At 45.9% G+C, this 26,083-nt stretch overlaps 1 protein-coding gene across 1 annotated transcript in view; it reads right to left on the reverse strand.

Moving 5' to 3' along the window:
• Positions 1–26,083, reverse strand: part of ZNF827 (zinc finger protein 827) — a gene marked incomplete at its 5' end in the record, with an annotated part of 185,189 nt that overhangs the window by 50,955 nt on the left and 108,151 nt on the right. Inside the window, one exon of the mRNA XM_080697091.1 lies at positions 7,541–7,644. Coding sequence (XP_080553217.1) covers positions 7,541–7,644 — 104 coding nt within the window. The remainder of the gene's footprint in view (positions 1–7,540; positions 7,645–26,083) is intronic.

Genomic DNA, 26,083 nt, shown 5'->3' on the forward strand with positions numbered 1-26,083 from the left:
CGCGCTGGCTAAGGAGACCCTGTTTCCAAATAAAAAATGTACAAATAGGTCTGGGAGTGTAGCCCGGAGTTAGAAGGGCTTCCAGGAACCCCAGTACCACAAAAAAAAAAAAAATTTTAAAATGATTAGCTGGGTGTGGTGGTGCACGCTTGTAATTCCAGCGCTTGGGAGGCTGAGACAGGAGGATCCCACAGGTTCGAAGCCAGCCTCAGCTACTTAGTGAGGCTCTCAGCAACTTTGTGAGACCTTGTTTCTGATAAAATATAAAATAGGTCTGGGAGTGTAGCCCAGAGGTAGAACCCCCCTGGGTTCCTTCCCTAGTACAAAAAAATAAAAATAAAAATAAAAAAGGAAATAAGTCTTAAGGACACAGCTGGATGGATTTCCATGAAATTGCTTATCTGCATATAACAGCAGCCAGGAAAGAAATGGGCCGTACCAGTCTCATAGGAGCCCTTCATGCGCCGCTCCTATTCTCTGGCCAGTACCATGCCTTTCATGAACACCTGGTGGTGCCTGGCCCCTCCCCACCCGCAGTGCGGAGGAGTTTAGGGTCAGCCCTCTAGACTCGACTCTGCTTTCCTCTATACCAGCACATGGCCCGGGCCCCAAGAAGACCAGAAAGGAAACGGGGGTGAGGTTGGAGCACCAGGGCAGATGGCAGGACTTGTGAAACAGAGACGCCATGGAAGGAGCTTGGAGACATATCTTCTGCTAATGGAAAGTGGGCTGAGACTGAGCCCAAGTTCTTCAGAACCCCCACCTAGAACTTAATCCTCGTGTTGCTGACCAGATCACCAAGTTCAGCACGTGGTGCTTGATTTAACCTGGCAGTTTTAACACGGCTTTGTGACGCCATCTCCATGAACCAAGCTGAGCTTTCAAATCTACTCATGTCCCAAGCGAGAGAACAGTTCAAGTGTCTGTGACATTGCCAGGCATTAAAGGAAGAAAGAAAAGAGAAATGGAAGAGGACAACATTAGAACGACAGCCACCAACAGTCAGTACTTACCATACAAATTCAAGCAGCTTATTTAAAGGCTTACGTGTGTGTGTGTGTGCGCGCGTGCGCGCGCGCGTGTGTGTAGGGGGTGTACCAAGGATTGAACTCGAGGACGTTCTATCTCCGTGCTAATGTTCTTGTTCTATTTTCCCCCTTTTCTTAGTAGTATGTCATAAGTAACAATACAAAGAGGGGTTTTTGTTTGCTTTTGCTTTTTAAGGCACGTTAGAAAAGAAGAGGGGTAGTGATTATAAATATAATTGCTGATGTATTTTACATCATCCAACTCCAGGCTCCACCTGAAATAGCAAACCCCTAGCCCGATTTCATTTTTTAAATTATTTATTTATTTATTTATTTATTTATTTATTTATTTGTGGTACTGGGGTTCCTGGAAGCCCTTCTCCCTCTGGGCTACACTCCCAGACCTATTTTATATTTTTATTTGGAAACAGGGTCTCTTAAGCCAGCGCGGCTGGCTTCGAATCTGCGTGATCCTCCTGTCTCCGCCTCCCAAGTGCGGGGATTACAAGCGTGTGCCACCACGCCTGGCGCTTTATTTTTTTATTTTGAAACAGGGTCTTGATAAGTTTTTGAAACTGGCCTCAAACCTGAGATTCTCCTGTCTCAGCCTCCTAAGTACTGGGATTATAGGCACGCACCACCATGTCTGGCTAAAGGACTACTTTTTACTCCTAACTGAAAGAAGGCAGTCTGTCAGCACTAGAGAACGGCTGGCACTAGGGCTGCCGGCGGGCGGGCGGGCGGATGGCGGGGGCTGCTGTTCTGCTCACTGGCAGGTGACTCTCATGTCATCGGCCCTTCCAGGAAGCATGATAGGGCAGAAATCAGGAAAACGTGCTGTGCACTTCTGGACTTGCATTCCCAGGCTGTCACTCACCAACTATCCGACTTGGAACAGGTTACGAAATCTTCTGCACCTTCATTTAGTCATGTGCAAATTGTGGGTGATTCCCATGTCTCCAAGAGTTGTTTGCACAGACAGAGGAGGTGACACGTGTCCTGTGCCTGATAACTGAGTAGGTCCTGGATACTGTGCGCATCCTTCTCCGTACAGAACGAACCGTGCATCATCAAAAAGGAGCTTAAGTTCAAGATATGCACCAACATCCAGTGTGCTATTGTGTATCTATAACTTAATCTGAATTTTCTTTTCTTTTCTTTCTTTTTTTTTTTTTTTGCGGGTCTGGGGATGGAAGCCGGGGGCATTCTACCTCTGAGCTACACCCCAGCCCTATTTTTTATTCTTTATTTTGAAACCGGGTCTCACTGAGTTGCAGAGGGCCTCACTAAGTAGTTGAGGCTGTCCGCGAACCACGATCCTCCAGGTCTCGGCCTCCCGAATGCTGGGATTACAAGCGTGCGCCACCATGCCCGGCTAATCTGAATTTTAAAAGAACCTGCTATCTTTGGGGAAGGACTGAAGAACATGCTTTGCTGTAACCCAGGACTACTCTGTCTCTCGGTATGAGTTGGGAAGTCTCAACAGAGAGAAACATGGTGTGCACACCTTAAGATGCATCTTTAAGCCAACCATCTTTCATAATCGGTCCGATAGCATGGCAGGCCAAGGGGTTCTTGCAGGTGGAACTGTAACGCAAGATTTATTTAGATTTCAAAAAGGTCTATGATGTGGTACTACTTGGAATAGATTGATGGGCAGAGCAGAAAGGCAAAAATGGATCATAAATTAGCCCAGGGACAAGGCCAAGAATTCCAACTCAGTCTTGATTTAGCATCAAATCCTGATCGACATACCTAGTCCTGAAAGAAACTAAATTTCCCCTCTGTCTACCCCCAAAAAGCTTGTTTTTGAAAGGGTGCTAATGTTCTTTCTTTCCCCTTTTCTTATTAGTATGTCATAAGTAACAATACAAAGAGGGTTTTTTTTGGGGGGGGGTTTGCTTTTGTTTTTTAAGGCAAGTTAGAAAAGAATAGGAGTAGGGATTTATAAATATAATTGCTGATGTGTTTTACATCATCCAACTCCAGGCTCCATCTGAAATAACAAACAGAAGCGCTGGAGATTCCCAACACTATGAAAGAATCCCGTGGAGACCCACATTTTCCTTCACACCCGCTCTGGCTGAGTTTTTGTTTTTTGGCTTAATACAGAACAAACATATTGTGACTTCAAAATCATCGCGATGCAGAACTGTAGCTTTGTATTGTTTAGAGGCAGTAGGAAGACATATTCTTATACATTTCTCTTAATAGCCCTTGTTTACTGAAAGGGATGGGAAAACATAAATTGCTGCCGATACAATGATAATGGGTCTACTCAATACAGGAGGGCCCTGCGAGCCAGAAAAACACCTGACTTCACAGTTTTCCTTCTGTTAACGTGAATCTTGCACAAGTGAGACCACTATAAATTAAATTATATGCAGTCTGTAATTTCTATCTCACCCACCATAGGAAAGCTCCTTTATTTCTTTTGTAAAATCATCACCAGCAACACCATACCACCCAGGGTATACTTAGTAATCCATCCATGGTTTTCAGGGATGCATTTGTGCCCGTCTCTCTCTAGCAGAAGGTGGCAGCGGCTTTTACCTCGTCATTTTAATAAGGATTCCTGGGCTGGGGACGTAGTTCAATGGTACAGTGCTTGCATAGCATGAGCGAGGCCGTGTGTGTGTGTGTGTGTGTGTGTGTGTGTGTGCGCGCGCATGCACGTGTGTGTCTTTCTCTCTCCTGATGTTACTTCTGTTACATTCACAGTAAGTGACAATGTTGGCTCCTGTGCATTCTTTGGCTCTTAGAAAAGTCAGTCTAGAAATACTAGCAACAACCGAGGCCAGGACACCGTGAAGCACTGTGTTTATTCTGTTTCTCTGAGTCGGTGGCAGCTGTGAGTTTCAGATACCATCTGCCCAAGGCAAATGCCTAGTTAACTGTGCTATTCTCGATTTCTTCACAGTCCACACTTCTACCAACCTTACCCTGCTCTGCTGTCCCCCTCACTGTGTCCTCCTTCTTCATCAGGCCTGAAACACAGTCACAACACAATTAAATCTACAACTGATCCTCTTGGCCCACTGTTTCTCTGCCTTAAATGATAACCTTGGCCAGCACCCCCTCTGCCTGATCTGTGGCTTTACTCAGAAGGTGACTTGCAAGAGAATTTCAACCAATTAGTAGAGAGTTAGTCAGTCTTCTGTTGCTATGACAAAATCCCTAAGAAAATATAACTTAATAAAGAAAAAGTTTGACTTCAGCTCACAGTTTTGGAGTTTTCAGTCTATGGTCACTTGGCTCTGTTGTTGTGGGTTTGTGATGGCACAGTATGTCATGGTGGTGTGACAGAGGAGGCCTGTTCACCTCATGCTGGCCAGGAAACAAAGAGAGAGGGGGGAAGAGATAGAGGCTGGGGTCCCCATATCTTTCATGGCACACCCCCAATGACCTAATGTCCTTTCCAGTAGGCCCCACCTCTTAAAGGTTCCACCACTTCCCAAAAGTATCAGAGTCTAGAGCCAAGACCTCCACAAAAAACATCTGGAGGATACTTCATATTCCATCTATAGTGTGTATAAGGCTCTACCAAGATGCACTATAGAAATAACATTGTGTGTATGAAGAATTGCCAGGGATTTCTTAAGACCAGCACTAGGCACATTAAACCTCCTTAATTATGATCTCTACCAACGGAAATCTAAGATAATTCTCTGGGCTGACATTTGTCTTCACGTTTTCTGTGGAAAGAAATAACATTTGCTAGGTAAATAAAGAGTAGAAATAATATTTTAGTGGTAATGTTTAAACGACCTGGGGGAAGATTCCTAAGGACTCTGAGCCTTTCATTTATATGCTAACCAACAAATTTCCTACCCGGTCACCAAAACCAGTTGTCTCCTTGGCCTCCCCGTTTCTGCCCAGCCACTATCATCCTCTAACTCACACTGCTATGGTAAAGCTGACCAGTCAACTCACCCTGTCTCCTCCAGCCCCCTCCTCCTTTTCCTCTATCCCAGCCCCTCACTGATAATGCTGCCCTCCGACTAGAAGACCGTTGCTGCGCTCCTGGTTTTTGCCCCCACAATCTTTAACATTCGGCCATCGGTTGCTTAAATGATCTTTCAAAAATTTTCATAAGCATCTAGAAATCTTTTAAGCCCAGAACTTTAAGGTCCTCAACTGAAGCTTCAATGCCCTTTTCTCCAACACTGGATTCAGCAGCATACTAGACTAAACGCAGGTCCACAATATCCATAGGAGAGCCCTTGGTGGATTTTGGGAGTCACCCTTTTTCTGCTTTCAGATGATAATACAGTACATAAAACATATTTGATAAGATGCTCCAATACGCTGGCGCAGTCATTCACCAAGCGTGTTGATACTTCTCCAATAACATGTAAGAATTTTCCCCTGATTGTAATATGCCAATAGCCTCCTGTTAAGTTTAGTCACAGGAAAGCTTTTTTCTTTTTCTTTTTCTTTTTTTTTTTGCATTTCAGAATTGTGATGAAAGGATTGGGGAACTGTAGTAGTTTTGTATTGGTCATTTATTACATCCAGACTTTAAATAAATACATTTTCTTTAGAAGTCCCCATACTTTGAACTTTAGTTAATTCACAATGATCTTCTCCACAGTTTGTCCAAATTACTGGGGCTTTCCTTACAAAACTGTGTTCACATTACAAGAACTTCATGACCACAGTGCGGTCCCTATCATTTTAAATTCTCCTAATTCTAGCTCTTTTTCCAAAGCATTTTAATCTTGCTTATTAAAACACAAAAGTCCCTTTCTAGCTGTTTATTTTAGCGAAATATAAATATATAAGCAATCATTTTGGTTTTCCTCCACCTAAAGGTGGCTTTGTTGAAGTACAATAGATTGATTATTCTTACCAGTGTTAAAAAAATTCAGTTATGCTGACCTCCCCTCCCCCAACATAAGTCACCGTTTTAAAGTCTGAGTTTATCCAGCATGTAACACAAGTCTATCAAAAGACTCACAGAAAATCCTCCTACGCACAGCTAAACATATACTCCTATGGCTCTTCTAAACTTGACCAATAAACCTTTCTTTAAACACAGCCAAACCAAACATTTCACCAGCAACGCAAGCTTGTACATACATCATGGGAGGCTGGCCGCACGGGTCACAGCACTCTGACAGGCAATTCCTAGGCAGTTATTTTGACATTAGCGAGTCACAATCCATCAACTTAACGGCAGGGCAATAATTTGGGGACCAGGGAGATGGCTATTCAAAATGACACGGTGGGATGTAAACGGTAGTTCCAAGAGGCCTTGTTTGAGAACGAAGACGTAAACTAAGCAGAATTTCTTCCCACCTCTAGAACCAGCCATTATGTAACAGGTTCTCCGGTGAGAGTGTCATTTCTGGGGGTTGAACAGAAAAGCCCTGTCTGCGAGGCGAAGGAGAGTGAAAGCACCTGGGCTCTGGCTGCGTGTGTGTGTGTGTGTGTGTGTGTGTGTGTGTGTGTGTGTGTAAAGATCTGTCAATGCTCATGAAGGACTGTGTCACAGACCACTGCCACCAACTAACATTTCAGAAAATCAAGACTCTTTCCATATTGCAAAATAACCAGCTTGCCTGGGCTCCGTGATACAGGGCACCTTGGGGACACGGAGGGCGCTGGGACTTTATTCTTGACGGGGTTATGTGCCTAACAACCCTCTGTGAACTATTCTTGCCCACACACATGGCCTTGGCCTCCCTCTCTGTTCTCCTGGAGGAACGATGAAGGATGTCCCCTCTGTCAACAGCCGGGGAGGAGGTCACAACTGGCAAGGAGTCCCTGGCTGCTGGCCTGGTGGGGGATGTGTGTGGAAGGGGAGGGAGTCAGGACTAGAGCAAGTGGTTCTCAAAGGTTTCATCATAACTCCGAGAACTCACACGTAAGCCTTGCTGTTGAGAAAAGGCCAACAATCACATCTTTTCTTTTACTCTGGAGAGAAGAAATGAAAAGGGAAGAATGAGTAAGAAATTATATTTTGATGGCTGAGATGGCAAAGAGAACATCTGATGGGTACATGTAGCTACTTTGACTAAGAAGAGAGGCGGAATCCAGGTGGCAAGATTTTTCTCCATGAGCTGTGTTGCTTCTATGGAAACTAAGTGGTGTCTGTGAGGGCCCACAGCCCGCCGGTGTCATGAGCTGCTTGCTGGGGGCTGTGTGCGCTCCACATCCCCTGTCTTGCTGGCTTTCTACCTGAAATACTGATGTGTAAGGAAATCGCTTTCAGGCTACACTGTGCTGCTTTAAAATAAAAAGAGGTTCACTATATAGCCAAAATATCAGCAATTAAGGACAGTCAGCTCTTAAAAGCGATAGAATTTTAAAAAAAGACGAAGAGGTTATCACTGTCCGCATTTTATTTTAATAAGCTTTGGTGGCTGTTTTAGGAGTGTTTCTCCCTCTTTTCAAAAACGCTGCTTCAGAGGAACAACCTTGAGGCATAAGCTGAGAGCTTATGTGAGAAAACTCGCACATTTCACAAAAGCCGTTCTTAAGAAGCAAAGTCAACGATGTTTCCATACCTGGCGCAGGTATTCGTCCGTGGAGCACTGATTCATGGGGCGGCAGGTCTTTTGAATTGGAGGTGAACGGTGATTGTCTAAAGGTGTCTTCTGAAAAGAAAGGGCTGAGAGAGGAGGAGCAAGGTTTAGTAAATTAAAGTTACTTAAGATACCCGGAGCATCTGGCCCTAAATACAAACTCTCTCTCTCTCTCTCTCTCTCTCTCTCTCTCTCTCTCTCTCTCTCTCTTTCTACCTGGGTAAGGTGTTGTTTTAAACAATGTTTAAAGAATACAAAATGTGCTTAAAAAGCAGACAAAGCATGTTACAGGAGACTCTTGACATCTGCCCCTTGTGCCAGCTGGTCTTATTTTTAGGATACACAGATGAACTATTACCTTTGAAACATCGTCAAGCTCACCGAGGGAACACTGAGCTGTAGGATTTACTCCTGCTCAATGCTTTCTGTGCCCCAACGAGTACCAACTGCCTCTGTCAGAGTTAGAAGGGGACTCCCTATGGCTTTTTCCAGGGGAGAGACCCGAACTGCCAGAGCTCACACCAGATCTGTCATCTGATACTCGAAGGATCAACAGCACATATCAGAAGAGAGCTGGAGCCAGGGCTATTGACACTGAACGTCCCCAGATACTGCAACTGCTAGCTAGTACTGGGTTAGTTCTGAAGGAGTCGAAGCCAGGCATGGAGCTGGACCCCAGGGGCACTTTTATTTTATATACAAAGGATGCCCTGACCCGAGGGGCCCTAAGGTCCTCTAGTCATCCAGCTGGAACTATTCAGGGCCACCTGACTTGGACAGAGTTCCCTCACATCACTGCCACAGTGAAGGCAAGGGTTTGCATACGTCACATACGTGTCTAACTCTGAACACTTCCCTGTGTCTAACCCAGTCCTGAATAAGTATCACAATCACATGTGAGGATGCCGCAGTATCCACCAGAGTCTGACCTGGGAAACAGAAAATTCTAAGTCCAAGAGAGAAAACTCAACCAGGGGAACTGGGTGTTGGAAAATCCTCGGGGCAGTAACACAGCTCAGAGATGGGAAGAGCAGGAAGCCGCCCCACTGCTGAGGTTGGAGGGACAAACGAGGAGGCTGGGCCACCTGGTGAGCACTGGTGGCTGAGGGAGGCAGGGGCGGGGTGAGGTTCCCGCTCCTCCGTAAGCCCCACCCCCAGTCCAGGATTGGCTGCACCTCCCCAGGAGGCGGGGCCACACATCCTGGAGGAATCAGCCCCTTTACAACAGCAGCTCAGGGAAGGCTCAGATTCCAGGGCGCACATACCAAGGCTGCTCCCGACCGCTGCTTTCCTGAACGTGGCACAGGGCTATGTTAACTGTTACTAAATACTGAAAAGGATTCGCTAAAAGTGGGAGAGAGACTTTCTTTTTCAAGTAGAACACACACTGATAGTATAGTTTTCACAGGGCTGTTAGGCTAGATTGAATGCCACTTTGCTTGGCATGTTTTTAAATTTGTATCTTAAACACAAAAGAATTTATTTATTTATTTATTTATTTATTTATTTATTGATTGATTGATTGCGGTACTGGGGATGGAACCTCAGGGCATTCTACATCCTAGCAACACCCCCAGCCCTATATATATATATATATATTTTTTTTTTTGTGGTACTAAGGGTAGAACCCAGGGACTTTTCTACCTCTGGGCTATACTCCCAGACCTATTTTATACTTTATTTGGAAACAGGGTCTCACTAAGTTGCTGAGAGCCTCACTAAGTAACTGAGGCTGGCTTCGAACCTGTGCGATCCTCCTGTCTCAGCCTCCCAAGCGCGGGGATTACAAGCGTGCGGCACCACGCCCAGCCTCCAGCCCTATTTTTAATTCTTTATTTTGAAACAGGGTTTCACTGAGTTGCAAAGGGCCTCACTAAGTAGCTGAGGCTGGCTGCAAACTGGGATCCTCCAGTCTGCCTCCCAAATGCCGGGATAACAAGTGTGCGCCACCATGCCTGGCTTAAACAATTTAAATAGGCTTTAAAATTGAGTTGGCTAGCTGGGTGTGGTGGCACATGCTGTAATCCCAGCTACTTGGGAGGTTGGCGGACAGCCTAGGCAACTTAGTGAGACCCTATGTCAAAATTTTAAAGGGACTGGAGGAGTGGCTTGGTAGTAGAGTGCTTGCCTAGAATGTGTAAAGCCTTGGGTTCAATCCCCAGCACTGAAAACAGACTGTGGACTTGTAGGCAAAGGGAAGAGGGAGAAGGGAGATTTATAGTTTATACCAAACACCTCATAAGCTGCAAATGAAAGAAATTTTCTTTTTGGTACTGGGGATTGAACCCAAGGGCATTCTACCCCAGCCCTTTGTATTTTGAAACAAGGTCTTGCTAAATTGCTAAGGCTGGCCTCAAACCTGTGATTCTCCTGTCTCAGCCTCCCAGGTACTGGGACTCCAGGCATGTGCCACCATGCCTGGCTTGGGAAGCATTTTAAAGGTTACATTAGAGAGTAGGCAGTTCTGGGTCCAAAGTCCAGCTCCACCATTGAATAGCAGTGTGACCTTGGGCAAACTTAACTTCTCTGAGCCTTCATTTCTTGTGTACAGAAGGGGATGACAGCACCCACGAGTTGCAGAGAAGCTGCGAGGGTTGGATAAGAGTCCGAGCCATGTGCTCTGTATAGCACCTGGCGAATAGTAAGTGGTCAGCCCTCTCTTAAAGATAGCTGCTGAGGACCAAGAACTTCCAAGGGGGTGGGCTGGCTGCTGGTTATGTCCAGCTGTAACTCTTTTCTATTCTCACCTTGTGAGCTCTGACGCACAAGCACACGGCGACTGTGACCCCCTCTTCTGAGGCGATATTTCGTAGGGAAGCACTGTTGGCTACAGGGAGAAGCAAAGGCAACGTCCTTGTGACCGTGACTCTGGCCTTAGAAGCCACCCGAAACTCTGAGGCTCGGGGAGCTCCCGGGGAGGTCTGAAATGGAGACTTCCCTTTGGGGGCGCCAGGCACCCTAGAAAGGGTATCTGGAAACAGCACTGCCACCGAGACATAGCGCCCCCTTTATTTTTACTAGAATTGCTCATGGCAACAGCCCTCTGCTTACAGTAACTGCTCCCTGAGCGCCCGGGACATGGTAACCCTGGGCCATACAGTGCCACTGGCCACGTCTGGGGAGCTCAGGGAGCTGGCGGGCTGGCGTGGGAGGTCTGTGTGAAATGAAAGTGCACAGGCGCTCTGGCTGGGCAGAGAGGGGGTGTTCCCGGCTGGCCCACCAGGGAGGCCGGAAGCCCCAACTGGGCAGAAGGGAGGAGCTGGGAGTTTGGCCCAGCACGGGGCCAGACAGAGTACAGCCAGTCTGCAGGGCTGGCAGAAAGCCCAGTGTGGGAGTGAGGCTGGGCCCTGGTGCAGGGACCACTGCTCTATCCTGACTGATGGAAGAACTGGTGTCTTAAGTAAGGGGGTGACGGAACGAGACTTTGGTCTCTGGGATGTCTGTCTGGCGGCAACAGACAGAGAGACAAGGCAGATGGCCATCACTGGAAGCCGGCAGCAGCCCAGTCAGATTGAAGAAGAGTTTAAAAGAGAGGGCACAGCCGGGTGTGGGGGCACACGCTTGTAATTATAGTACCTGGAAGGCTGACAGGAGGATCACAGGTTCAAGGACACCCTCGGCAAATAGTGAGACTCTTATCAACCTAGTGAGACTGTTTAAAAAATAAAAATAAAATAGGGCTGGGGGTATAGTTTGGAGGTAGACTGACCCCGGATCCAATCCCCAGTACCACATACACACGCACACAAAGAGGGCACGTAAAGATGACGGATACATTCAAAACTAACCCTAAGGGTTCTGGGCGCAGCAGGCAGAGGCTGCGTGCTGTGTTCAGGGAACAGCCTCGTAGTTAGGGATTGGCAAAAATAAGGCTGGCTCAGGTACATCATCCCCTCCTCAGTACAGACCCACAATGGACGCGAGCACAGAGCTCTGCTATCCTGGGCTGCTTGGAAGAAACTGAGTCAAAAGGGAGAGGAGACCGAGGAGAGCAACTTTCCACATAATTTTTAAAATCTGGATGTCAGCTTCACTCTTCCTAGGAAAGACTTTGTGGGAGCAGAGAATTAGGAGTCATGCCGATTACCACAAATGCGCAAAAGGAGTAGTGTTTCAGAGGGGGTGAGAGTCAATGGAGAAACTTCTGAAACTCAGCAGCGTAAGGTTTTTATCTATAAATTGAAGACACTGGGTTAGCAGACTATGAGTCTCAGGCCACCTGCACCAATGGATGCGCTGCATTCCTGTAGTGAGCCGGCCAGCATTGCAGTCTGGAATCGGGAGGATTTGAGTGAGTCCGAGTCCCTTATTGGCCACTTGGTTAAGTGAGCTTTGTCAAGTCAATAACCTCTCTAGCTTCAGTTTTGATAAGTCGGGTCCCTCCCCTCCCCCACGTGATCTTGCAGTGGGAACCGGAGGCAGAACCCCGGAAGCCAGAGTGGAGATATCGCGAGACTACAGGTGCCGCGAGACATACTTGAGATCGCGAGACTACAGATGTCGTGAGAGAATCGGCATGCCTATAAAACATCTCCGATCCACCCTGTGACTCAGCCCGCTGATCAGGACTATGTGCAACTCTCCAGACGCGTGGCCCGTCGGTCCCTTTCCCCCATGGCCGGCTGACTCCCCGGAGGGTGCCGGGTTGGGTCCGAATAAAGCAGCGGTCTCTGATAACCCGGGTGGTGTTTTTACCTCCCTCCTAAACTCCCTAACTCTATTTTCATTTATTCAAGTTTCATCATTGGAAAGAGAGTCAGGAGCATCGTCTTTAGTTGTAAGCATCCAATGAGACATTTCATGTTAAAAGCTCCTCATCCAGAGTACATGTTCAATAAATAATAGCAACTAAGTATCTAGCACCGTCTTAAAGTGCTTTGTGTGGGTTGACATCTGTTAATCCTCATGAAAGCTTGGCAGGTACCATGGTTATTAGTCTTTACAGGGAAAGTGACTTCTGCACAGAGAAGTTTGGTCTCTAAGCTCACGCCCATGAGTTAATCCAGGGTTCTATCCAGGTCTTCACTGCCAGTACTCCAAGCTCCTGTGTGGACTGCCTTTCAGGTGGGCTCCTAAAACCTAGGAAATTCTGGGCAACACAGACCCACGAGTCCTTCGTGGAGCAGAGAAAGCAAAAGCAACAGAGCAGAGCGGAGCGCGGCCATTTCTGTATGGAGGAGCCAAGGTGGCTGACGGAAGGCCTTTGCAGTTGAGAAATAGAGCAAGTGAGAATGGTTTCAGCTGCCACTTCTCTCTAAAAGCTAGAATCTCTACAACCTAGGGGGCCGGTCAGTTGGCAATTCTCAACAGTCTCCATAGCCCGTACCCACGAGGGCATGCTGGTCTCTGTTCAACCTGAGTGAAAAAGCAAGCTTGGTAAAGCTAGTAGGTGTTTCTAAACCTCGCTTTCAGCACCAATTTGCAGCTCATGGGGCACCGCGGCCACACACACTCCAGAATGGAATTTTTTTGGAGCCCTGTGTTGCAGGATGCTGGAAAGGAGTCCTGCGCATGCGCAGCCTGCTTGTTAGAGCCCGAGCTTGCCAGAAGGGATGAACTCTCCCAGAACACCGGGCATCTTTAGCTCCCAAGCACGCGCCAAGAGGACAGAAGACTGACCCTCGTAACTTTAGGCTGAGCCAGGTTACTCTAGGATGCTAAGACAGTATACCCTAGGCTCATTTTTCTCTCCTGCACTAAAGTGCCGCAGCCCACTGGCCCACTCAGCAGACGCCTGGGTTTGCAGACCCAGCACTGTGACGGTGTTGGAAGTTCTAAGAGGTACCCTGCTCAGGGTGAACTGCAGGCAGCTGCATCTTCCCAGGGAGGAAAACATTAGTCAAAATAAAGTTGGCTCAGCACTTGGGAGGCTGAGACAAGAGGATCACAGGTTGGAGGCCAGCTTCAGCAAGTTTAGCGAAATGGTGTTTTAAAGTAAAAAATAAAAATGGGCTGGGGGTGTAGCTCAGAGGAAGACCACTTCTGGGTTTAAATCCAGACAGCGTGCGGCACACACACCCACACACACAGAGCAAACAAGCAAGAAAGCAACCAAGCAGCAAGCTGACTAGACCACATACTCTGAGGCACATTTATGCAATCTTTTGCCCGGTAACAAGGCTCCGTTACATATTATTCTACAAAAGGAGCCAGGTTGTGAGCTTATACAGTCCTTTCCTAGTTCTCCAGCTGCCATGTTCTTATGAAAAATACGGTCATTATCATTACTTTCAATATATTGCAATATAATAAACATTAATATTGATAATCACATCAATGTTACCATTATAGATTGTCATTATAAAAATTATTATCATTTTATTATGAAAGGGCTCCTCTCTCAGGAAGTGGGCTAAAAAGAAGTGGAAAAAAAGCAAACATTATCCAAAAAATAAATCTGATTTCTGGTTCATATGTTTGATAAAAAGTTGGTAGAAGAGGATGTTGAAAGTAGTACCTTGTGGAAGAGGGGATCCTCACCTTTTTACTGAACAAAATTACCACTGACTACAACATAGTCCCTTTGGTCCTGGGCAAGGATCAACTACCAAGAGACACAGTTAATTTATTCAAATATTTCATAAATATTCAGTGTTGGCATCTGGGAGCTGCTGGTTTGGACTTGGAACAGCCCAAGTTCCCCATTACTTTGTTTTGTGTTTCATTACTTAGAAAAGATGTCTTGTAAAACTTTCACCTATTTGAGCTCTTGTTCTGGATTAGAGTGATATGGGTGTCACAAGTGTAATAAGTGTGGTTTTTTTCTCCTGTAGAGACTCTAATAAGGGCTAAACCATGACGGGACTGTGCTGTCACTGAGACTGGACAATTTCAGGCCGGGACTGTAGGGTCAACAGCACCGGGCTGCAAAAAGAAAGATTTACAATAAATAATAAAACAGCCCATAAAAGATTATGGCTCTAAATAGTGATACATTTTGCTAAGTGCCAATTGTGGCACAAATATTTCCACCTTTAACATCGGACGGCCACAGGGAGCTCTCCTTCATGCAGAACAAGAAAGCCCATGTCCTTAAAGCCACCCATCCCTGGGCGTCGCCACTGAAACCGGAATGTCACAGGCGTCTCGCTCTGGTGTCATAGTCAAACAAAAAGAATATGGAGAGAGAAGGGGAAAGAACAGGCGAGAGAGAGTTTAGAAAATAACTCTACACTTAGTAACACACAGTAGCTTTAAAGGAGCAAGATAAAAGAAATATTTTTCCTTCTAAAAGACAGCAGGAACTCTCAGCATTGAACCTGGGAAAGAAGTTGCCGAGAGCCTCACTAAGAAGCCGAGGCTGGCTGCGAACCTGTGATCCTCCTGACTCAGCCTCCCGAGTACGGGATTATAAGTGTGCATCACCACGCCCAGCTGGTGTGCTTTACTTTAAGAAAATTTTAAGAACACATTATGGGACACAGAGATGTCTGAGGGGCGGTATTGTGCAAAGGAGAGCTGGAAGCCCCAGCCTGGGCGCAAAAACTCTGGGAGCTAGGATGTGTTCTTTAGCTGACCCTGGCCCCTGGGCCACAGCACCAGATGGCTCTCTACCTCTCCCATGAGCCCCAGTTACCAACTCAATTTAGTGAGACCCTCTCACAAATAAAACTTTTTTTAAAGAAGCCAGGCTTGGTAGCATATGTCTGTAATTCTAGTATGTGGGAATTACTGAGACAGGCAGATTGTAGGCTCAAGGCCAGCTTCAGCAATTTAGTCTGAACCTATTTAAAAAAAAACAACCCCAAAACAAAAAACAAAAAACAAAACCTAAAATAAGGTTGGGAGTATAGCTCAGAGGTTGAAGACCTCTGTGTTCAACCTCCAATCAAGAATAAATAAATAAAAGGAACTGGGCGTGTAGATCAACAGTAGAGAGCCTGCCTAGCATATGCAAGGCCCTAAGTTTAATCCCCTGTACTATAAAATAATAATAACAACACAACCATCTCAGCCCTGCACGGCTTAGACCTGGGGCCACACCCATGAGCAACACATCGCACTGATATCTGGAAGTGCAGTTGATAAGATTGTTCTCTCAACTTAAGAAAAGAGGTCTTATAAAACTTTCACCTATTTGAGTTTCCAAAAGCCACAAGACAAAACAAGGAAACGGGCCAAGTGCATTCTGAGAGTAAATCTTCCACTAGGTCAAAGACTTTCTGACCATGTGGATTATTGATGTGACCAAATTAAAATGGATACCGGTAACTTCCATATGGAATCTCCATATCTATATAATGAAACTAAGAAAACTGAGAACAAGTCGGAAATGTTGTCTCTGAACAAAAACTAGAGTGTGCTAATAGTCACCGATTACAGACTTTGTTGAGGAACAGAACTTGTTTTTAAAGCTTCTTAAATACATCAAATAAAAAAGGTAAGGTTATTTGATCATATGGAATAGGAGAAATATTTGGAGTGGTTATAACTATCTTCTCCATGTTTCCTCAAGGACTTTGAGGGTGGAAGGAACTTTCTGGGAGGCCCTAAGAACTCACAATTAGAAAACAAAATCATCGTCACACTTTATTTTTAGTTTTCCATTTTTAAAAATGATCAAATAACATTACAGGTTGAATAGCCCTTATTTGAGATGCTTGGGAGCAGGAGTCTATTTTGCAGTATTTGTCCATGAATAATGAGCTGCGTTGGGGATAGAACCCAAGTCTACACAGGAAACTCATTTGTTTCACACCTATCTTACAGCCTTGAAGGTAAGTGTGTACAATGCTCTCGGCGCACATATGTTTCCACTGAGACCTGTCACATGAGTCCAGATGTAGAATTTTCCACTAGTGGCACCAGGTGGGAGCTCAAAATTTTGGATTCTGGAGTACTTCAGGTTACAAATTAAGAATATGCAATATGTACTTCATGTCCAACTTAACTTTCATGATTGATACAATCTTCTTCATTCTTAAGTGCTTATTTTACTTTCCTTTATTCCTTATATTACTTTCCTTGATTAATTTATTAGTTACTAATTTAGAATAGATCTAATAGTCCTTTTTATATATCTGTTTTGCAGCATACTCATAAATGATGGCATATAAAGTTTAAAAGGTAATCTAAAATGAAAGAGCCAGGCGTGGTGGCGCACGCTGGTAATCCCAGGACTTGGGACTGAGACAGGAGGACTGTGCAGGTTCAAAGCCAAGCTCAGCTACTTAGTGAGGCTCTCAGCAACTTAGTGAGACCCTGTTTCAAAATAAAATATAAAAAGTAGGTCTGGGAGTGTAACCCAGAGGTAGAAGACCCCTGGGTCCCATCCTCAGCACTACGAAAAAGAAAAGAAAAGAAAATGAAAGAAAACACAGCTTTAATGGTATTCATGAACACTGCTCTGTCCTTTTCAATACCACAGAACTCTTTCTGAACGATTCCACTTATTTACTTATTGTAATAAAAAGAACCCTGGGCAGCAGGTCAGGGATGCTGAGAGAAGAGAGCCCAAGATTAAAGACGACTGGGAGCCTCTTGCAGATAACCCTGGCCATCCGAGACAGAAAATTTCTTCTTCAGACTTGAAAGGACATAACAGAGCCCTCCCACGACCCCAGTGGGCTGGACCCTGGAGCCCAGTCATCCATCATGTTGGGCTCACGCGCTTTCAAAGAAAGAGGGCTGTAATGAGTAAAACTTGAATTAATCTCATACCCCAGCAAGTGTCAGCTGGGACATTTATCTAAAACTTGAGGTGGCCATGGCAGATTCGGTGGCTTTCTAAACAGAGGTGGTGGGCAGAGGGGAACCAAAGTCATGGCACCATTCCACTCCCACACAGGCACCAGAGTGAGAAAACAAGGAAGCTGAGATTCAATTCCTTCCTCTCCTTATCCTTAGTAAGACCTTGCTTCCAAATAAAAAATAGGGTGGGGGGGGAATAGCCTGGAGGTGGCAATACCCTGGGTTCAATCCCCTGTCAACCCACAAGCATCACAAAAAAAGAAAAACAGCCAATAAATAACCCAGATAAACTGCCAAACAGAATCATCAATGACAGTAAAAGAAAACCTCAAAGAAACAAATGTTTCACCATAAACGAAATGCTTAATATCGCTAGGAATTAATAAGTCAGATTACTTTAACCATAATATATGATTTTCAATCCCGGATTGGTGAGATTTTCTTTAATTAATAAAGCACAGCATCGGTTAGAGTTTAGAAAAGACACGTCTTTGTCTCTTCTCATTAGCTCCTGGTAAAAGCTGATATCTGATCTTTCTGGAAGTCAGTTTGACAATTCATAGTAAACGCCTGAAAGACATGAATGCTTTTTTTTTTTTGGTGGTACTGGGGTTCCTGGAAGCCCTTCTACCTCCGGGCTACACTCCCAGACCTATTTTTACATTTTTTATTTGGAAACAGGGTCTCCTAAGCCAGCGCGCGCGGCTGGCTTCGAACCTGCGCGATCCTCCTGTCTCCGCCTCCCAAGCGCGGGGATTACAAGCGTGTGCCACCACGCCCGGCGACATGAATGCTTTTTAAAGGCCTTTTCTCCTCTCGTTGTTTATATTATATTAGCACCCAATAAGGAGTTCAACGGATAAGTCAGGGCACACGCAAACATAATGCTACACAAACATTTAAAGAACAACATTAAGTTATGTTTACTGACACGGAAAGATGTTCCTAATATATTGCGAGGTGAAATGCGATTATAAAACTATAGAGAGTAGGATTTGGTTTTCATAAGCAAAGACACATTCAGAAGCAGAAAAATTTAGCACTACCGACTTGGTGGAGGCTTTCTCTGGGCAGTAGGATTCTAAGTAATTATTATTATTATTATTATTGTTTTATGAAGTGTTCTTATAGTCTCTGGAAGTCTAAACATTATTTTGAAAACTTAAAGAAAGCCATGAGGGTTTACTTTTTAGGATCCCCTACTTTTGAAGAGACCCGGTTTAGTGAAAGTGAGCTCAGATACCCAGTTACAATAGACATAGGCGAGGACAACCGTGTGGAAATTGGGATCTCCGATATCAGCCCATTTTGGCTTCACAAGTTCAGAAGCTATGGAAAGAAGAGGCTGTATAAACACAGCAGAAGAGAACCAAGAGCATTTCAGGGAAAAAGCACACAGCGGCCATGCTTTGTATTTTCTCCTGTGGAAAAATACAAAGCCCTTCCTTTGCGGTTGTCTTAAAGATGGCCAGTAGGGACAACCCAACACTGAGTGTCCAGGGAACAAGTTCCGGTTGCTGCAGCTCTAGCATTCATCCACGGCTCAGCCAAGAGGCTTCTCAGGACAGGGAGCACAATGCCAGGCCTTGTGGCAGGCTGCGGCGGAGGAGAGGCCCAGCCAACCACAGACCAAGGACGTGAGCCCTGCACGGCCGGATGCTGCAAATGTCAGCCTGCTAGGACCTGGATCTCCCGCAGGTCCTGCTAGGACCTGGATCACCGCTGGGGTGAGCTGAGAGCACGGGGACTGAGTCCTCCCTGCTGCCATGCAGGAGGGTCCGGTGAACTGTGGATGCCTCCCTGGCCTGCCTCATCATACAAACGAGCCTCTCCACCTCTCAAAAGAGCTCGACCCTTGCCTATTTGCCATATTTCTAGTAACAACCACAGAGACACTCTGGAGAGGAAATCCCACATGGGGGCAGGGCTGAAGCCAGCCGCTAAGCCACATAAACCCCTTGGTTATGTCACTCCCACACCCCTGGTCAAGGTAGCAGGGGACACAGGCTCTGCTTGTCTACTTACACAGGGACTTACAAATTTACACTTCGTTGCTGACTGTCCTGAGTTAGACAAACAAGATAGAAGACGCAGGCGGGCCAAGGAAAAGAAAGGTGGAGAGTCGCCGGGCGTGGTGGCGCATGCTTGTAATCCCAGCATCTGGGAGGTTGAGACCAGAGGATCGTGGTTCGCGGACAGCCTCAGCTACTTAGTGAGGCCCTCTGCAACTCAGTGAGACCCGGTTTCAAAATAAAGAATAAAAAATAGGGCAGGGAGTGTAGCTCGGAGGTCAAATGCCCCTGGGTTCCATCCCCAGACCCCTCCCCCGCCCCCCCCAAAAAAAAGAAAGGTGGAGAGTCGGCGGGAAATGAAGTAAAGAAAGTCACAGTGTCTGTGAAGCCTGAATAGAAGATTTAAACTTGGCCACGTAGAGAAACACGGCACTCCACGGTTCTGGGAGGATATTATTTCAACAAATGGGCATAAGAATTCTTCCCTAGTTGCCACAAATGGAAGGAAAAATGACAGAAAGTAATACCTAAAGGACAATGGAATAGACGAATAGCTGCAAGTGTTGAGAAGGCTTGGTAAAATGAGACGGGAGGAATCAAACGGCGGCAAGCACCACGTGGTTCCGGGCTGTGCTTACGTGTACGTGCGCATCACAATCTACTGTCTTCAGGAATGAGTTCGTTTCTTTGGAAAATGAAAATTTAAAGGTTGAAGTTGGTGCACGCCTGTAATCCTAGTACTCGGGAGGCTGAGACCGGAGAATCGCAGGTTCGAGGACAGCCTCAGCAACTTAGTGAGCTCCTGTTTCAAGATAAAAAGTAAAATAAGGCTGGGGGTGTAGCTCAGATGCAGAATGGCTCTGGGTTAAATCCCTAGTAGCCCCTAAAAAAAAAAAAAAGTGTTGAAAAGAACATATTTCCAGTGAAATACTAGGGTGAACATCTGTGGCAGGGAAGCGGCGGACAGTGATGTGAGCTGCACACTGGACCGACCACACGTAGCCGAGCATGATTAACATCGGAGACATCCTGGATTTGAATAGTTACTATGACAGTATTTCAGAAGATGGAAGTGTACCGAGAAAGGGGATCTTTACAAATCTGCAGTGGCAACATATGGCCCCCCAAATGTCTTGACTTCAAAATGCCCAGGGGGAAAAGAATCGGGGGAGAATTGAATGTCTTAATGGAAGGGGCTCCGTGAAATCGTTGGTAATTTCCATCCTTTAGAATTTGAATTCTCGGTGCATTGAATATTAAAGCCACAAAATGCAGAGGGTAAAGAGAATATATGAAGAGGCACAAAAATAAATAAATAAGTACATATTTAAATAAATGAATGAATAAAGAAATAAATCACCAGTTTCATTTGCTCTCTTTCCTGCCTCTTTCTTAATTGCCTCTAATTCAGTATTCTCTGAAAGCAATCTTTTACTTTTTAAGGTAATAGAGCATTATTTTCCCAGGCTCTCCAAAGAAATGAAATGGGGAAATTGCAGGGACGGAGGCAGCCCGTCGCACTTTTACAAATTTGTGCCATTTCTATTACTGAGTCATAAATATTTAAGGGCCGTATTCAAACCATCGCAGAAGAACATTTTATATTGGACACTTCCAAGTGAATACGGCTTTTAGTAAACACTGTTTGCGCCATTATCCAAATCATAGAAAAATAGCCTGCATTTCAGGTTTCAAAAATTGAGCAAATTAAATGTGGGTGCACAGCATGATATGAGTGTTTCTTTCTCCCATTTCCCCCCTTCTGCTTTTTTTTCTCCTTCCTTCCTCCTCTCTCTCTCTCTCTCTCTCTCTCTCTCTCTCTCTCTCTCTCTTGCTCTGGTAATGGAGGAAAGGACAATTCAGCCAAACCCTTCCTTGCTTTGGGAATAAAGCAAGCCAGGTGTGAGAAGTCCTTCTCACGGGCCTGCAATCTTATACCTCTGCAGACGCTGCATTATTAATGGGGAGAAGAGAGAACGAATAACCGAGAGAGGGTTCTTGGCAGCCATTGTTCGAAGTTCATGGTGTCGCACAGCACTGGGTCGTCTGGGTCACCTGCCAGGAGCTATCTGATTCTGACTCTAGGATTCCATTTTCCTACTTCGATCTTATCCGGCACCTGGCTGGGTGATGGTCCATGTTAGAAGGTGTAGACCTTCTTTTTATTCCATTAAACTTTGGGATCTGGCGATGATATAAGGCCTCATGCATTTTCATCTACCTAGTGCCCCCAATAGCCGATTATCTGTTCCCTACAGAACCTAGGCTTGTGCTGGGAATGGAAATAGAAAAGCAGGATTTTATTAGTCTCGCAAAAGTTCTGTCCCTCTGTTCTCCTGGGTCTGGCCAGGACACTCTCCTCATCTCATTTGTCAGATAGAACACTCCGTTCGCATGCTATCTCAGAGGAGACCCACTAGGATTGAATTTTCGAGACTCTAAGGTTAAACAGGCAAGAGGACTGCTGTTTTAGCATTTACAGTGACGTTCCAACCGCAGGACCTATTCTGCGGGCATGCCTGTTCCAGGGTACAAACAAAGGCGAAGGGGCAGGGTCGAGGTGCTGGAGCGCGGCCCCATGTGGTCCAGGCATTCTGGCTGCTAAGTGAATTGATTTTTTCTGCCTGGCTCTGTGGCGTACTTTGGTGGATTTTATTTTTTTCTCCTTTACTTTTGGGACGATGCTCCTAATTTAAGCAGCTGGGTCTAAATTCTCAGAATGAAGAGAAAAAAAGAGAGGCATTTCAAATTAGTTCTTAAGACGACATCTGGGGTGTGACTGAACACGATCTATGGGGGCAGGGGGAGAAATTAGGGAGATGGATGAAACAACGTAGGTTGTGTCATAGTGGATTCTTGTTTCAAAGAGTGGTCGGTACGACGTGCTTTCTACTTCTGTGTTGGAGATTTTTCCATCATAAGAGTTAAAGAAAAAAAAAAAAAAACGAGGCCAAGAATCAGTGATCCGGAAACTTGCTAGTTATTAGTTTCAACCTTCAGTGTCACTGAAACCTTGTTTTAAATATTGCTAACAAGGACTGCGGTCTCACGTGGCTTTCTGCTCTCCATGTCTGCCTACTGTCTGAGTTCTTATCAACAGAGAAGAGTGGCCAATGGGTGGACGAGGGGAGGGAGGACCGAATAAAAAACATGGTCCTCAGCCTGTACGGACAAAGAACAACCGGGGGCATGGGTAGGTGCCCACTGGAACGCCCTGCAATGCTACGGTTTCATCTTAGGTTGCTACACTTTCCCCTAGTTCTTGTAGTTGGGGTGAACATCAGGATCAGTAATGATAATAAACAGCCGGGCGAGGTGGCACCTGCCTAGAATCCCAGTACTTGGAAAGCCGAGACAGGAGGATTGCAGGATCGAGGACAGCCTCAGCAAGTAGTGCGACTCTCATCGACCTAGCGAGATCCTGTTTCAAAATAAAAATAAAAAAATAGGGATGAGGTGGGGTGTAGCTCAGGGGTAGCATGCCTCTGGATTCAACTTCTAGTATTATAAAGGACAGGGAGAAAGTCAAGTCTAAAAGGATTCAGCGTGGTCCTTTGGCCCACCATGTCTCCTTGGATACCCAGACCCCAGGAGAGGGAGATTTCAAGGCGGGGAGGGGCCCAAGCATCCGCCAGCATGATATAGGCTAGGAAAGGCTAGACACAGTTCCCGGACAGTCCAGCTGTCTTCAACACACCTCGCAGCTCTCAAGTGAAAAATTCTGAATTTGATTCTAATCATGAGCTACTACTTTGAACGGTCGGCTTCTTCTAGGAAATCACACGTAAGAAATATGATAACTAAACAGGCACTCCAGTAAGAACTTAAATATCTGGAGATAGGAGAATTTGGAGGCTCAATGTAAGTCCTTTTGAAATGTATCACAAACCAAACCATAAGACATAATCCATACGCTGACCTCCTGCATGCAAAACATGTTTCTTTTAAAACAGGAGTCAGAGAAGAGGAGAGAGAGAGAGTCCTTTGTTTTTTTTTCTGTCCCTGATATCAGTTAAAGACGATTTCTTGGCACAGAGCATCTTGACTTTAGTCTACTTGAAGTAATGAGGTGAGAGGTAAAAAAGAAATCTATTTGTGGAGAGGCTGATTGAGCAAGCTGCCTGCTGGCAGGAAAAATAAAAATACACCAAGGATTTTGTGGAATCAGAAACCAAGGATTCAGTCACCCTGCATCATGCCGGGGGCTCGCAGGAAGCATCTCTTCCTTGGCGTTGGGCAAAAGATCTGCTTTGGATTTCTTCGTACTCATAATCTCCCAGTGAGAGGAGAATTTAAGGATCGCTTCATTTTTGCCAAATGGCTCTTTTAAGAAAAATCCCTTCCTACCCCACAATTAAGCTTCAGCTCTGACCAAGGTAATTTGGGCTTGAGGCGCGTTTCAGTTGTTGGAGGCTAGTTCAAACCTCCCCTTAACTCTCTTCCCAAGAGCACCTGAAAAACATAAAATAGCATAGTCTTGTGCAGACTTTTCTGCGATGTAAGCACTGCACAGTGATCCTGAAGGGCCGGGGGAACCTGGAGGGGAGGGATCGGCTGCCGGATCCTGCCCAGTCCTCCCGTCGCACTGTGGGCCCCACCCAGTGGCTCTGAGCATCCGAGAAGAGCTCCGAGTGACAACTCCCCCTACTGGAAGACGCCCCTCCTCTGATGGGGCGACCTGAAGCTAGCGGGAAAATATGGGGTACAGAGGGCTGCGTGCCTTGTCTCCAGGTTGTGTTTTTTGTTTGTTTTTGTTTTGGTACTAAGGGACTGAATCTAGGAACATTCTACCTCTGAGGTATACTCCTAGCCCTTTTTATTTTTTTGGTGGTGGTACTGGGGTTCCTGGAAGCCCTTCTACCTCCGGGCTACACTCCCAGACCTATTTTATACTTTTTTATTTTTGGAAACAAGGTCTCTTAAGCCAGCGCTGCTGGCTTCGAACCTGTGCGATCCTCCTATCTCCACCTCCCCAGTGCGGGGATTACAAGCGTGCCCACCACGCCCGGCTAGCCCTTCTAAGCTGCTGAGGGTCTAAGTGCTGAAGCTGGCTCTTGAACCTGTGATCCTCCTGTCCAGACTTCCAGGTACTGAACTTACAAGGAGGTGCCAGTCAGGGAAACTCCTCTTGGGCTCTCTTTCCAGGGAGTCTGACCTACGATGCTTTGAGAATCCCCTGGAAGGAAATTAAATCAACGTGTATAATGTCTAGTCTACTGTCTTTAAATGTCCACCAATCTGGCTACATCTCTTTTCTCCCTTTCTTTCTTTCTTTCTTTCTTTCTTTCTTTCTTTCTTTCTTTTTCTTTCTCTTTTTAGTGCTAGGGACATTTTACCTCCAAGCTATATCCTCACCCCCTTTTATATTTTGTTTTTGAATCAGGGTCTCATTAGTATTCTGAGAGCCTTACTAAGTTGCCGAGGCCAGCTTCAAACCTGTGATCCTCTTGTCTCAGCCCCCCAAGTACTGGGATTACAGGTGTGTGCCTCAACACCTGGCTCAGTCCATCAGTGCTGGGATCTGGGGACTCAAGTGATATATCCCTGGAGCTTTAGGGCACATGGAGACTCGAGTCTGTGGTAGCGCAAAACTACTTGAGTAGCCAACTTAACAGACAAAATAGCCCTTCCACTACCTTTCTCTACAGAGTCCACAAACCATCTCTACAAGACTCGCATCCCATCCGTGTCCTGAGATACGGAGATGAATCCAACCCCACTCTCCTGTTCTATGACAACGAGGCTCCTGCCCTAGTTCTATTGAGCCCGGTATGATGCAAGATGGCTTCGTGAACTCCAACTTATAGAATTAAAGCACACCTCAGGCACACACGAGTCTGTCCACATGCCTGATGATGCCCTGAGGTCATATCAGGGCACACCAAAAACAAAAGTACCCTTTGTTGATCTCATTTCGAGAACTAAAAATATGAAACCCATCCACTGCCTGTGTGGAAGACTGTTTGCTCAGGAAAGCCAAGTCCCTGACCTGCACACGCCAAGGGAGCTCGAGGCCACTTCTCCCTGTTCTGAGCTGTAAGCTCATATACCCCGGGCGCATCTGGGGCTGACTTGCAGAGCTCAGGTGGTTTGAGAGTGGAGGGTGCGCCTTCGTCTCCCCCCAAGCTTCTGTGTGGCCTCTGGGGCTCCGCTGGAGCAGCTACACCAGCTCACCTCCTCGAACTGCATATGCCAAATGGAAAACTTCCTCGCCCATGATGTGGATGAAACGGATTCTCTTGCAATTTTTGTTTTTGAGACAGGGTCTCCGTATGTTGCACCGGCTGGCCCGCACAAGCTCCTGGGCTCAAGCGATCCGCTTGCTGCAGCCTCCTAAGTAGCTGGGATTACAGGCAGGACCACCGTGCCCCGTTCTTGAGAATATTTTTTTAGTGTTACCTTTCTTCTGGTTTAAAAACTGTTGCCCAGCCGGGCGTGGTGGTGCACGCTTGTAATCCCCACGCTTGGGAGGCGGAGACAGGAGGATCGTGCTGGTTCAGAGCCAGCCTCGCTGGCTTAAGAGACCCTGTTTCCAAATAAAAATATAAAATAGGTCTGGGAGTGTAGCCCGGAGATAGAAGGGCTTCCAGGAACCCCAGTACCACCAAAAAATAATAAAAAAAAAATAAAATAAAAATTGTTGCCCTTCATACTATGCAACACAGGTAAAAATGTTAGTATATTCTTGTTGACAAATGATCAGCTCACAGCCATACAGCTGGTCACAATAAGAACCTTGGGTTACAAGATGGGGGCGAGGGCGTGTGAGCTACAGAGCCGGTGCCCCAATCTCAGCTGTGCCATCCATTTATTTTTTTATTTT

The sequence above is a fragment of the Muscardinus avellanarius genome (assembly GCF_963383645.1).
Source record: "Muscardinus avellanarius genome assembly, chromosome: 6".
Classification (NCBI taxonomy): domain Eukaryota; kingdom Metazoa; phylum Chordata; class Mammalia; order Rodentia; family Gliridae; genus Muscardinus; species Muscardinus avellanarius.